Source organism: Ursus arctos, unplaced genomic scaffold, assembly GCF_023065955.2.
Source record: "Ursus arctos isolate Adak ecotype North America unplaced genomic scaffold, UrsArc2.0 scaffold_1, whole genome shotgun sequence".
Taxonomy (NCBI): Eukaryota; Metazoa; Chordata; class Mammalia; order Carnivora; family Ursidae; genus Ursus; species Ursus arctos.
Window position 1 is genome coordinate 46,382,567 of NW_026622763.1, and position 12,720 is coordinate 46,395,286.

The 12,720-nt window shown below is 36.1% G+C and overlaps 1 protein-coding gene across 1 annotated transcript in view; it reads right to left on the minus strand.

Annotated features, from left to right (window-relative positions):
• Positions 1-12,720, minus strand: part of LOC113250820 (sodium channel protein type 1 subunit alpha) — a 137,806-nt gene that overhangs the window by 63,570 nt on the left and 61,516 nt on the right. The window contains exons 2-3 of the mRNA XM_026492635.4: positions 12,388-12,700; positions 1,620-1,738 (exon numbers count right to left, since the gene is read on the minus strand). Of these exons, the coding sequence (XP_026348420.3) occupies positions 1,620-1,738; positions 12,388-12,651 (383 nt within the window). The 5' untranslated portion in view covers positions 12,652-12,700. The remainder of the gene's footprint in view (positions 1-1,619; positions 1,739-12,387; positions 12,701-12,720) is intronic.

Genomic DNA, 12,720 nt, shown 5'->3' on the forward strand with positions numbered 1-12,720 from the left:
TGGTGCTGAGTGTGGGGTTGCTCTATTTTCACTGAGTTTGTTCAAGTGCAGCCATACTGAGTATGAGTAAAAGTGGAAATTCCAGAAGGCCAGGACTCAAAGTGACATGAATGTAATTAAAATTCAACATGAAAGTAATCTTGGGCAAGTCACTCAGCCACTCTTGCCACAGAATCTTATGTCTCCACCGACTTTTCTACAACGCAGCTAATCAGGTATAGACCTGGTCAGTTTGAGGTGCAGAAGACGTGAGTTAAAATGGGTAAGGTCCGTTGCACAGGCCTACATATTAGTAGATAGGATCCAAGTGTGAGCTCAAACAAACGACTAAACAGAATTCTGGAGCTAGTCTAACCACTGTATTTCAGAAATTAGAGAAATAAGACCTAAGCTCTAGAGAAATTAGATAACTTGGCTGAGGAGTAGAACACAAGTTTCCTGCTTTCATATCCAATATTCTTTCCACTACAGTTGACTGCCAAAACAAAAATTTTCCGTAAGTGAAAAAGGAAGTTTTCATCAAATGACCACATGATGGCAGTAGGAGTACAAACTAGGATAAGGTAACCTCCACAAATGTAAAAATCTTGAATGTAGAATTTTTATGTTTTGAATCTTTTAATATTAATAATATCATATTTATATCAGTAAGGACTCTCTTGCTATCAGGTCAAAAATAGAATGGCCTTTTCAGATTTAGAATCCTTTTTTTAAAAAAATCAGGTAGTACGTGTTTATGAAAATTACAACATTTTCATATTTATTAACACCAAAGTCATCAAATGAGACATAATCAGAAATAAAGTTTTTTTTTGCCAATGAACATGAATAGATGAATTTAGTTGGAGTCCATTTTTAACACCAATGGAAACCTCAAAGTCAAATCCCTAAAGACCGTTTGGAAATATAATCTTCAGCTTCTTTCTTTAACTTCCGAAGTCTTTACCGAGCAATCAGTTTTCCATGACACAGTCATAATTTAATGACTTAAATTTGAAATTCAGCCAGTATTCCAGTATTTCCTCATGGATTTCATTAGGAAAGTCCAAGAATTAACTAAGTATTGGCCAAAACCTCCTGACATTCTCCCATAGAAAATATACTTAAAGGTTTATTCTAAGGTACACTAAAATGCTTTATATAATAGATATGTCTGAACTTGGCTCTGGAAATAGATTTGTCTGTTATTATATCATTATTCACCGCAAATTCTAGATCATGACAACCTTTGTGCCAAGATGGTAAGGATAAATATGGCTACTTTACACTAGATTTGTAAGACTCAATACATTAGAGTATTTTTAGGAAGATATATATAAAATATATATAAATATATAAAATGTTACAGACTGACATGTAATTTACATTTGAAAGATATATATATTATATATGTAATATAATATATTATAATATATAATATTAAAGACTTCGTAAGATTCAGTGGCATCCATGTGACTAATAAACTGTAAGAATAAGACTTATATGACAAAAGAAGACACAAAAACGAGAGTGATAAAAGCCATAGAATATGGACATTTCCCAAGCCAATTTTATATTTAGCTAGAAAGCACTTATAGATTACACACAAATAGTTAATATTGATCACTTGAAAAGGATATGAATGTACCAAAATCTTAATAGCTATTTTCCTAAGAGGATTGAAGGGAGTTAAAATGTACAGGGCAGAGGTGGCACTGAACCGGAAGATGGCCTTCCCTTTATTCAATACTATAAAAGTCTGTAAGATAGGAACACAACATAGAAGTATAAAAGTATAAACCATTTCAACTCTATTGCCTACTTCTGTTATTTGTCATAATGAATTATTCCAATGTTGCAACTTGCAATGTGTGCCATGCAGACCAGGGGTCCCTGGATCTCTTAACTCAGAGGACATCCAATGGTGTCCCCTACCTTTTACCTGATACTTACCTGCAATTTTATCATACATAAGGTATTTGGCCAAGAGAATTTATTTATTGTCTTAACATTTTAAACATCTGAGTTAAAAGAGAGTCTTAAATGGGTGCATATTTCATTTCATTCTAAGACTCTTCAGACACTACATTCCTTTTATAGTCATTTCAGCTTTCCCAATTCAAACACTTGAAAATTAGTCCTGTAGAATGCAAAATCATTCACTAGAACTAATACTTTTTTTGAAATTATTTTTAACCCCTTATTCTTTAAAATAAATATCATCATCCCTCCATGGGCAATAGGAAATAAAAACAGCCACCCTCAAACCCGTTCTTGAGTTAGATGGACAAAATCCAAGAATTGATTTTTGGAAGCCAAGCTCCCTGGAGAGTATCTGTTGACCAGGAGTGCTAAATTCTGTATTGGGATTTCTGAGTTAGCTGACACACTGAATTCTAATCCTAATTGACTGCTCATCTCATGTAGTGCCTTTTTTAGCAGAGTGAAAGCTCACAGCCCCCGAACCATGAATGTGATTGGAATCACATTCCAAGCATTAGATATATTTAAGATCAATTAGCCATGTGCAGACAAAAATATAAAAAAATTAAGTAGCAACATACAATAACATAAATAACGTATAATGAAGGATTCTGACTCTGTGTTTCTTAAGGCATTTACTAATAATCATGTAACGTAAAATTTACCATCTTAACTGATTCTAAATGTATAGTTTAGCATGGACTTTTTAAAAGAATGTATTGGATGGCTTATTATAGTGAAGTACCTTAGCACCTTTTAAATCTAATTAGTTCAGTAAAAATTTCATTATCACAACTCCTCAGGATAATATTTACTGCACGAAGTCACTTCAATACCAAAGAAAAAGTTCAAGATTGGTGGTAGAGGAGAAAGGCTGAGAAATAGCATCAAGCTCTTTACAGCCCATGGCTGCAGAAAATTCATGAAATCATTTTAATGAGTGAATAATTATGTGCCTCAGAACAAATTTCAAAACAGCGTTTCGACTGAATCAGAAATGAGATTCTATATATGAAATATCACTTTAAGGATACATTTGTATGAGCATAACTTTTCATACATTAGATGGTGGTCAGGTTTGTCACTTACCCCTTCATATATAGTCATCAAACTCAAGTAACATTTATTGAGCTCCTATTTGATAAGCTGTTAATATGTATGAGCATGGCAAACACCTGGAAAGTATCATGGAAGTGGTTTAGGTCCAAATATTAATTTAATTAAACTTCAGTGCAAAAGATAGATATGAACTGTTCAGCACAAATATTTGCAAAGCTCTGTGCTACAGTTTACAGGGAAAACAAAGATAGACATGACCCCAAGAAGTTTATATACTAGTAAATGTTCAACCATGTCAGCCAGCAGAAGAAAATCTAGAAGGATAAGTGAAGGTTTACCTAGATCAGAGCTGGCCAATAGAAATATTATGTGAATTACAAATCTGAGCCCATATGTGATTTTAAATATTCTGAGAGCCATATTTTTAAAAAAGTAAAGATCCAAGTGAAATTATTTTAGTAATATTTTCTATGACCTACTATATTCATTATATTATCATTTCATGGAATCAATATTAAAAATTATTGAGATATTTTACATCTTTTTTTTCACATCAATTCTAAGTCTTCGAAGTCTGGATTCCCCACATGTAAAGTACCGTAGCCACAATTGGCTCATGTCTATTGCATTTGGCAACACAGTCCTAGACGAACACATGCATGGCTTTGCTAGTTCCGACTCTCTTCGGCAAGGTACAAGCAATTCTGATTTTCAAGGCAAAACAAGAAAAACAGGCAAACACCTCTGCTACTCAACAGTCTGACAATCTGGAGAGCAACATTAGGAAAATAGACGTAGGATTTAGTTGAACTTGTAGTTATTGAAAGTGCAAAGTCTGGAGTCAGATATCTGGCTCAAAGCTGACCCCACAGCCCGCCAGCAGGGCAAGCCTAGACCAGTTACCTCAGCTTCCTGCCGCTCGTTTGTCTCTTTTGGAAAATTACATATTCTTAGCTCATAAAGTTGTTGTGATTGCAGTTCAGTAGAGATTCTGATGCAGAGTATTATGTACTTCTAGTAAATCCCTCAGGTGATTCTTCAACAGCAAGGCTGTGAACCTATGTCTGTTAATGGGCACTATTTAAAGTTGCCCAAATTGTTAATGATTATGTTGTACACATGCATTAAAATCCTTCCCCTTAACCTAGCTGCACAGTCAATAAGGAAACAATGATGTTAGGCTAGTTTGGTAGAAATCGCTATTTATGAATCTGTGCTTGTTACTACCGAGTGATTTTGTCTCTGAGTTTTTAGAAGTGATTTGTTTATAAATTCCTTTTTTCCAAGGTGGCATTGAATTTAACAAGCCATAGTTTTCCAGTCTCTTTTTCTAAAGATGTCCACTATTTTAATTTTTCTTTCGATCTAGGGGCCATGTTCTTTACACTAAATAGTTTTAGTTTAAGGCCCAATTTTGTATTTATCTAAACATTATCAAAAATTACCAGAATAACAGGACTGCCTCTAAATGTATTGCATTTGTCTGCTCTTAAAGTAAATATACTGGCAAAAGTAACAGAGGAAGGCTAGCAATGATTATGAACAACAGAAAATACAGAATACACTCGTGGTTGATTAAATTGGGGAATGAACCACAAGAGACTATGGACTCTGGGAAACAAACAGGGCTTCAGAGGGGAGGGGGTGGGGGAATGGGATAGGCCAGTGATGGGTATTTAGGAGGGCACGTATTGCAAGGTGCACTGGGTGTTATACGCAACTAATGAATCATGGAACTTTACATCAAAAACTAGGGATGTACTGTATGGTGACTAACATAATAAAATAAATAAATAAATAAATAAATAAATAAATAAATAAATAAATTTGTGCTTTAGCCTCAAAATTTAAAACAAGCAATTTTCAACTTGTACTTACACTATGCTCCAAGAATATATTTGGAAATCAATTGTTTGTACTGAATATATTTTCCCACAGAAAGCATATACATACACATACATATACACATAAACATATATATTTACATACCACTCAAAAGCCTATCTAACTCTTAGTGAAAAGGAATTCTGTATTAATGGTACTGTGAAACCTTATCACCATGGAAAAGAACTTGTGACTCTGCAAATGGCCAAAGAATTGCAAGTTGGGCTGTCAGGTGCACCTTTCCCCTTGAAGTTGCCCTGGCATGTGAATAAGGGACATTCCCTGGCTCCATCTTCTGCCAGGAGAGGAAACAACATTTTCCCGGTTCTCAGCTGCTGGTTGGAGAAGAGATTTAGAAGGGAGGGGTTGAATGAGAGCCACATGGCAGGAGGAGAGATGTTTCAGAAGTTTTGAATGTAAAGAACATCATAGAAAGTTAAGAGATTTCATCAGTACTTACTTCTGGGAACATTGCTCATCTGGGCCAACTCCATGGCATCTAATACTTTTTTTTTCCCCTGTGGGCATTCTAAAGGGTCTTACCTACTTCCATGCCTATTTTGTGATAATCTGTGGATTCAGGCCAACATTTCCCACCTTTTCTGGCTCACTGAGAAATGGAAATCTTTCTCACAGCTTCACCACCTGATGACTGAAAGGGGCATGCAATATCTTTTTTTTTTTTTTTCCTGGTCTTATTCTATTTTTCCCTTTAGGCTAGGGATAAGCGGCCCAAAGAACAGCCCGTGGCACTTGCCTGCCTGTGGCGCACCCACGCTTAAGTATCTGGCCTTCCCTAATTACACACGTGGTCTTCAAGCCAGGGATCACTAGCCAAAATGCCCACAGAGGCGAGGTGGTGGGAGGTCCCTATCAATTTTTTGGTATGCAAACCAGTGAAGCTAGATCTGATATTATAAGAGAAACCCTAAATATGCAGATCCTATGTGTGTGCGTGTATGCATGAGTGTGTGTGTGTGTGTGTGTGTGTGTGTGTGTGTGTGTGTGTTTTCTCTTGATTTATAGATCTTGGAAACTAATTCAAAATAAACAATATTGCCTGGGGCGCCTGGGTGGCTCAGTCGTTAAGCGTCTGCCTTTGGCTCAGGGCGTGATACCAGCGTTCTGGGATGGAGCCCCACGTCAGGCTCTTCTGCTGGGAGCCTGCTTCTTCCTCTCCCACTCCCCCTGCTTCTGTTCCCTCTCTCGCTGGCTGTCTCTCTCTCTGTCAAATAAATAAAATAAATCTTAAAAAAAAAAAAATATTGCCTGAGTCAAACCAGATGTGTCTGTGGGCTCAATACCTCACAGTCAGTTTTTTTAAAAAAAATCTCTGCGTTAAGCTCATGCAAAAGACAATTTGTACCCAGGGAGGAGTCTGTAGAGTTGCTTGTCCCTAGGCTTTAGCTGGGTGTCATGGTGGGGGTGGGCCAGTGCGGAGACAACCCTATCAGAGGTGCCCCGCTGGGCTCTTAGCCGGGTTACAGCTGCCCCTGCCTCCACTCAGAGCGGAGACACTCTAACCACAGGTGCAAATGCAGTCTGGCTGTCAACTATTTCCCAGCCTGTGTCTTCAGCCTATATGGTGGGTGTGGTACATTATTAGATGCTCAGTTCACTGACTGAAGAGGACCGGTTTGAGGTCCCGTTTTACTGCAGACTTGCTGCGTCAAAATTTTGAGCAGATTATTCCCTGTTGATTTCTACATCTGAAAAGAAAAGATGAGAACCACCTTAATGAATTCTAAAGTGCCATAAAGATACGAGAATGAAAAGGTTAGAAGTGTGTGTTTGTCTGGTTCTCAAACACATACACATACTAACACTTGCGTATTTGAAAGCAGGACCAATTTTCACATTGCAACTTTACTGCTCCATCTTTCCTCCCAAATTTCATATTCAGAAAACAATGCTATCTGGTACTTGAGCACCTCCAAAATAGATTCAGATCCCATCCATTATTCTCTGTCTTCATTGTCAAAAATCTAGACCAAGCGTCCATAAAGACTCCCAGCTTGATCATTAAAAATATAAAATGGACCACGTCACTCCCCTAACCTAAGTCCCACTGAGAATTCATTTTGCCCTTAAACTTCAAACTCTTTAATAATGCACTTCAAAGCACCTTTATCTAGCCCTGACCCACCTCCCCAACCACATCTGATTCTCTTCCTACTTATTATAGGCCGGCTATATCGTATGTCCGCTTGTAGGCTATTCCCTTTCCCTGGAAGACTTCTCTCTCCTCTCCTTGCTATCCTTCAGATCCCAAATTAAATGCATTACTTTATAGAGGCACATAATTTAAATTTGCTGAATCTCTCCTCCTTGGAAAAAAAAAAGTGTTTATCATCCTATTAGAATCTGTTGGGAAATGTAATTGTCTAATTATTTTAGAAGTTGATATAAACCTACTGAGTCTTAAAGATTTTTGTTTTTACAAAGATAGGGCATGCCCCTGATGAGAGAAATAGGGAAGCAACAAGTCAGGTTTGGGAAATATTACCAACCTAGGAGATGGGTGAGCTTGCAAGATGGTGTGATTAGAGGGGCAGGAAAAGCAGCAATAGGCTTATTTATTTTCTACTATTGACATTTCTTTTCCACCGGCATTATCAGTGCAAAGACTGCACACCCGAAGTAGCATGGCAATGGGCCCCAGACGCTGACAGATCTGTTTTAAATCTAGTGTCTGTTACTTAATAGCTTTGTGATCTTAGGCAAATTACTTCACCTCAGTTTCATTATTTTAAAATAAAGGCAAGAGTTATCTTGGAAGGACATGAGGATTAAAGAGGAACTGTAAATATCCTGATATGTAGTGCATTGAGGACAAATTATAACATTTGCCTGCCCATGTGGCATTAATCTGGTCAATGAGCCCATCACATAGCTAATTAATTAATTAGCTTGTTTGGTTTCAAAAATGAGTTTCTTTTAGATTTTTGTCACTCTAAATTGAAGAGTTTCTTCCTAATATAGCAGGTACTTAATAAATGCTAACCATTATTTTACCACCATCATCATCATCTGGGATTGTTTCTGAGCCAGAGATGGGGAGGTGGCAAAGAAGAAAGGGGCATTAGGAAAAAATAGTGGATGAAGAGGAGAAAGATTTGGAAGTCAGCTATAGTGCCATGGGTGGAAGGGAGAGCCTGGGGGACTGCTAGTTCTAGAGGAGCTAATGATATGCCAAAAAAAAAAAAAAGTTACAAATTGGGGACTGTTCATAAGACAATTTATGGAATTATAAGGTTTTATTTACCATCTACTTTTCTGATTTTCTGTTAGATTACTTTTGCAAGAAAAACTCCCTAATCCCAATTAAAAACAAAACAAACAACTCTCTCTACCCAATATAACAATTTAAAATTCCTGTAGCAATAACAGACCAGGCATGAATTTGAAATCACAAATTCATATGACTCTTCATGCAGCTCCAATAAAGAGGCCGTATGCATCTTTTTTAGAAGAGCTGATAAAAAGGGAGAATAAGTTGTTCATAAATGGCCCGCGACACAATCAAGGAAAGAATACATTTTTAACTGGATACGTTTCTATATTCCATGATTAACATCCATTTTCACTACAGATCTAAAATACCTCATTCTATTTCCAGGACACTGTCACAAAGGATATTTTCTTCCATGGTACTAATGAGTCATCTGTAATTTTAAGAAGAACATGGGAAGAAAGAAATTTTCTGTAATAAAGAGTAGGTGAAGAATTTGAACGTATAGCCAAATGGTACAAAATTATCCCAAGCTTTGAAAAAAAAGAATGTGAAGAAAAAAATAAGGGGAAATAAAGGTGTGCTCAGAAGCTAAATGTGACTTGCCACATAGCTGCAGTAAATAAACAAACAAAAGGAACCCAGCCTGGAATCATGTTTCGAAGAGCGCTGGACCACGGGTAACATGATATGGAAAATTCCATGATCGTATTCTGATAGCACTGTTATTTCATTTTTTGGTTCTTACCGTGGCCTGCTGACAGCTTAAAACCTCTGAGGGTCTGGAAATGCTTCACGCATCAGGAATGTTCATGAGATGATTGCTACTATCTCTTCAGTTGTTACTACAATATCACTGACCAGGGATTAAACTACTTTAACAATTTTAGTAGAACTCTCGAACATTATATAACTTGCACATTTTAAACTAGGGCAAAGAAGATAAAAATATGTGGGCATATGCCATCTGAAAATACACCCTCAGCAATGACAGTTCCATAAGCTCACTGACATTGTCTTCTTAGAAGATCATAGAGGGCTCTAGTGTGGTTTGCGTTGTTTCTAGTCCTAACACATAAATTTCTTATACAGATACCACTGTACTTTAAAATATAACATAAAGAATAGATTCTGCAATCATTTTTATAGTAGTCTTGCTTTGTTTATTCTATATATTAATAAGAAAGAAACTAAAGACTTTGTCTATAGATATAAATGGCACATTAATTGTCATACTTGACTTAAAACTTAGGGAAGTAAGTCACTGGCCTGCCTATATTTGTATATTCCAACTCACTCAGGCCATAAAATCCACATCCCCAATATCAGGAATAGTGGGATCTTCAGTGACATTTCCACCATTAGAAGCTTTGTGTATGCGAGGGGAACCGTGTGTGTCAGCTGCCGTTTTAATGAAGATCACCCTGCTGAGCTCAGATATCCAAGTCGGACAATAAGATTGGTTACCAAATATCAAAAGAAATACTCACTATTTTTTAAAAAGCTATTAATTTTCTAAGCATTCCAACTTTAATCAGAGCAAACTAATCTAGAATTTGAGGCTACTCCTCAAAACTGAAATAATCCAATTATAGAAAGAAAATTTGAGACTAGAAACCAGTGTAATGGCAACTAGAGAAAGTCTTCACATGAAAATGCTAAAGAAGGAAATTTTAAACACGTTGCATAGTCGTGTGTCCTAAGCATGCAATGTTACTTTCCAAGCATTTCAGGGCTGCGGAGTTTCATTTGTATTGCTGTTGAACGGCTTACATTTGGAGACTTGGGTGATGTCAGGCCAGTGTTAAGGCAATGGAGAGCCTTACCTTGGGGAAAACTCCTTCCTGATAACAGTATTTCTCTTATCAGGTTGTCCTGCTTGCACAGTGTGATTTGTTCCAAAATGCCAAAATGTCTTTCCTTCCTCATACAATGTGCGTTTGGAGATAAGGATAGATGATGTTAGAGGCAAGTTTGAATGTGAACCTAACCAAGTCTGTAAGGGTTACTTCAGCACAAGAATCTGGCTGACTGATTCCTTCAGAGCTGGTCTTTCATCCTCAGTTTGAAGACCTTTCTTTGAACTATTTGAAAGGGTTTGCATAATTTTCTTTTCCAGCTGCCTTCATATCCTTTGTTATATATCATTTGTATTAATCCAATCAAGGGGTATTTTGTTTGGGGACACTCCCTCAAGACAACAACTGTTACCAGTCTGAAAACTCTTTAATTTAAAGGAAAGATTGATTGGATAATCTGGTTTCCACATAAAGAATTGCTGCCCTTGTCAACATGTATTAGTTTGGTCTTTCTCAAAGTATTCGTTTACTGTTTTACAAATAAGGACACAGTGTATGAGCTGCGATGCTAGATTTAAGCCCTGTTTGATGAAGGGGTAGAAACTGGGTAGCTGTAATAATTTTTAGGTTGTGATTACTACCAGAAAGGGGGGACATGGATGTTGGGGGTAGCAAAAGCCCTGCTGAGGACAGAGCCCCCTTACCCATGATAACAGCACCTCTAAACAGGCTAAAAAAATAAAGAAACAAACTCTACGGTGTGAATGAATGTCTGTCTGGAAACACATCAGAGTCATTACTTCAAGAATGAAGCAATTTCAAATAAGTTAAAATGTTTGTAAAATTGAATAATCTGCATTGTTGCTTTCCTTATACAGATAAACCCCTCATCATTTCCTTAATTTGGGTTTTAGCTTTTCAGATAATATATCAAATTAATTTTCAAAGGAGTGACTGAACGATAAAGTGCAACTTATAATTTAAATGGTAGTTATGAAATGGATAAACTCTTACCTGCTAGGATTTAACATTATGTTAAAAAGCAAAGTAAATAAAAGATAATGAAATCTATAGAAAACAGTTCTTTATCTCTTTCTTTACTGTATAATGTGCAGACTGGTTTTTAAAAAGGGAAAGTAAGTCCTGAAATTGGTTATATCCTGAAAAATTAAAAAAAAAAATCTGAACATAGTGAGATTTTTACTTCTGAAACTACGGTAGTCAATAAAGAAGCAATTTGCAAAACTGTCTCAAATCCACATATTAAAATCACCAAACTTATACGTTTAATAAGGACTAACTTGATACAGAACTGTGCCAGCAACCAAGAGAGTCCCTAAAAGTTTTGGGGTATTTTAAGGCTCGTGTCCAACTAAAAAATTTTATTTACTCAGTTACAATATTTTTGCCCCATTCTTCTACCAAGAGTTCACAAAGTGAAAAAGATAATAAAATGTTACAAATTAACTAGTCATAAATTTAATCTAAAATCAATACGATACATTTTTTTTTTCAGTTTTATCTTTTTCTATGCTTTCCTTCTTGGTTTGGTGAAGTCATGGTCATAATGAAAGACTGGATGCTTAATACAAAGTATTCATTTCAAGCATGGATACAGAAAATACAGGCATTTAAATACTGTTTTAAAAGTTCCTCAGAATACTATATTTTTGTTAATTCTTACCAATATCAATATACTTTCACCAAAAAAATAAAAATATTTTTTGAAATAAAAATATTTTAAGCAAAATTTTATTTTATGTATTAATAATATTGAGAAAAATGGCAGAATAGATCTCATTATTTAAATTTTGATTTAACACCTCGTGATACAGCAATTCAGTTGTTTGTTTCATAGTTCAGCTGATTGATATACTGAGTTTTAATGGCTGTTACCACTAAACATAATACTTCCCAGAGATACATGGATCCAAATGGAAAAAGTACATTATTATTTGCTCTGAAGAATTTTTAAAACTGTAGTTTGTATAGGAATGTTCTTTTCTAAGGAGGAAAAAGTTTCTGCAGGAAATTGATTTATTATATATAACATGATCTGGAAATTGAAACCCTTGTGGCATCAAATTTTGTTCCATGAGAAATTAATACTAATATTTTTGAAATCTTTATCACTTTTGATAGTTTCAGGATTTTCAAGTGCAGAAAACACATAATAAAATTGTAGAGTACATACAATCTCTGGGGAGAATGTTTCAATTCGTTAAATTAGCTGCCTGCCTACATCATACATTTATTTTTAGGTATCTGTTGTGGTGCATTTCGGACAGCTCCATCTGTTATGATATAACCAATTTATTTCTCGCGGATGCATATGCATAAAACACACACAAATCTGGACTTTCTGCTAATTTGGCACATGTTGGTGCTACAACAGTCCAAGGTATGCAGTAGGCAATTAGCAGTAAAATACGCCTGATAAAAAACACTCACTTTCTTGTTGATATAGTACGGGTCCAGGTCCTCCAGCGGCTCTGACACCATCTCTGGAGGGATGTCTCCATAAATAAAGGGAAGGTTCTTCCCAGCTTCCAAGTCACTATTTGGCTTTGGGCCATTTTCGTCATCATCTTTCTTGTCTGGTTTGGGATTCTTAGCCTTTTCTTCTGCAATGCGTCTTTCAATAGCCGCAAGAGATTCTCTGGTGAAGAAGTTGAAGCTGTCAGGTCCTGGTGGTACAAGCACTGTTTGCTCCATCTTGTCATCCTGCACATTTTAATTACCATCTACTCTGCATATGAAAGCCCTAAAAAAAAGAAAAAAAAA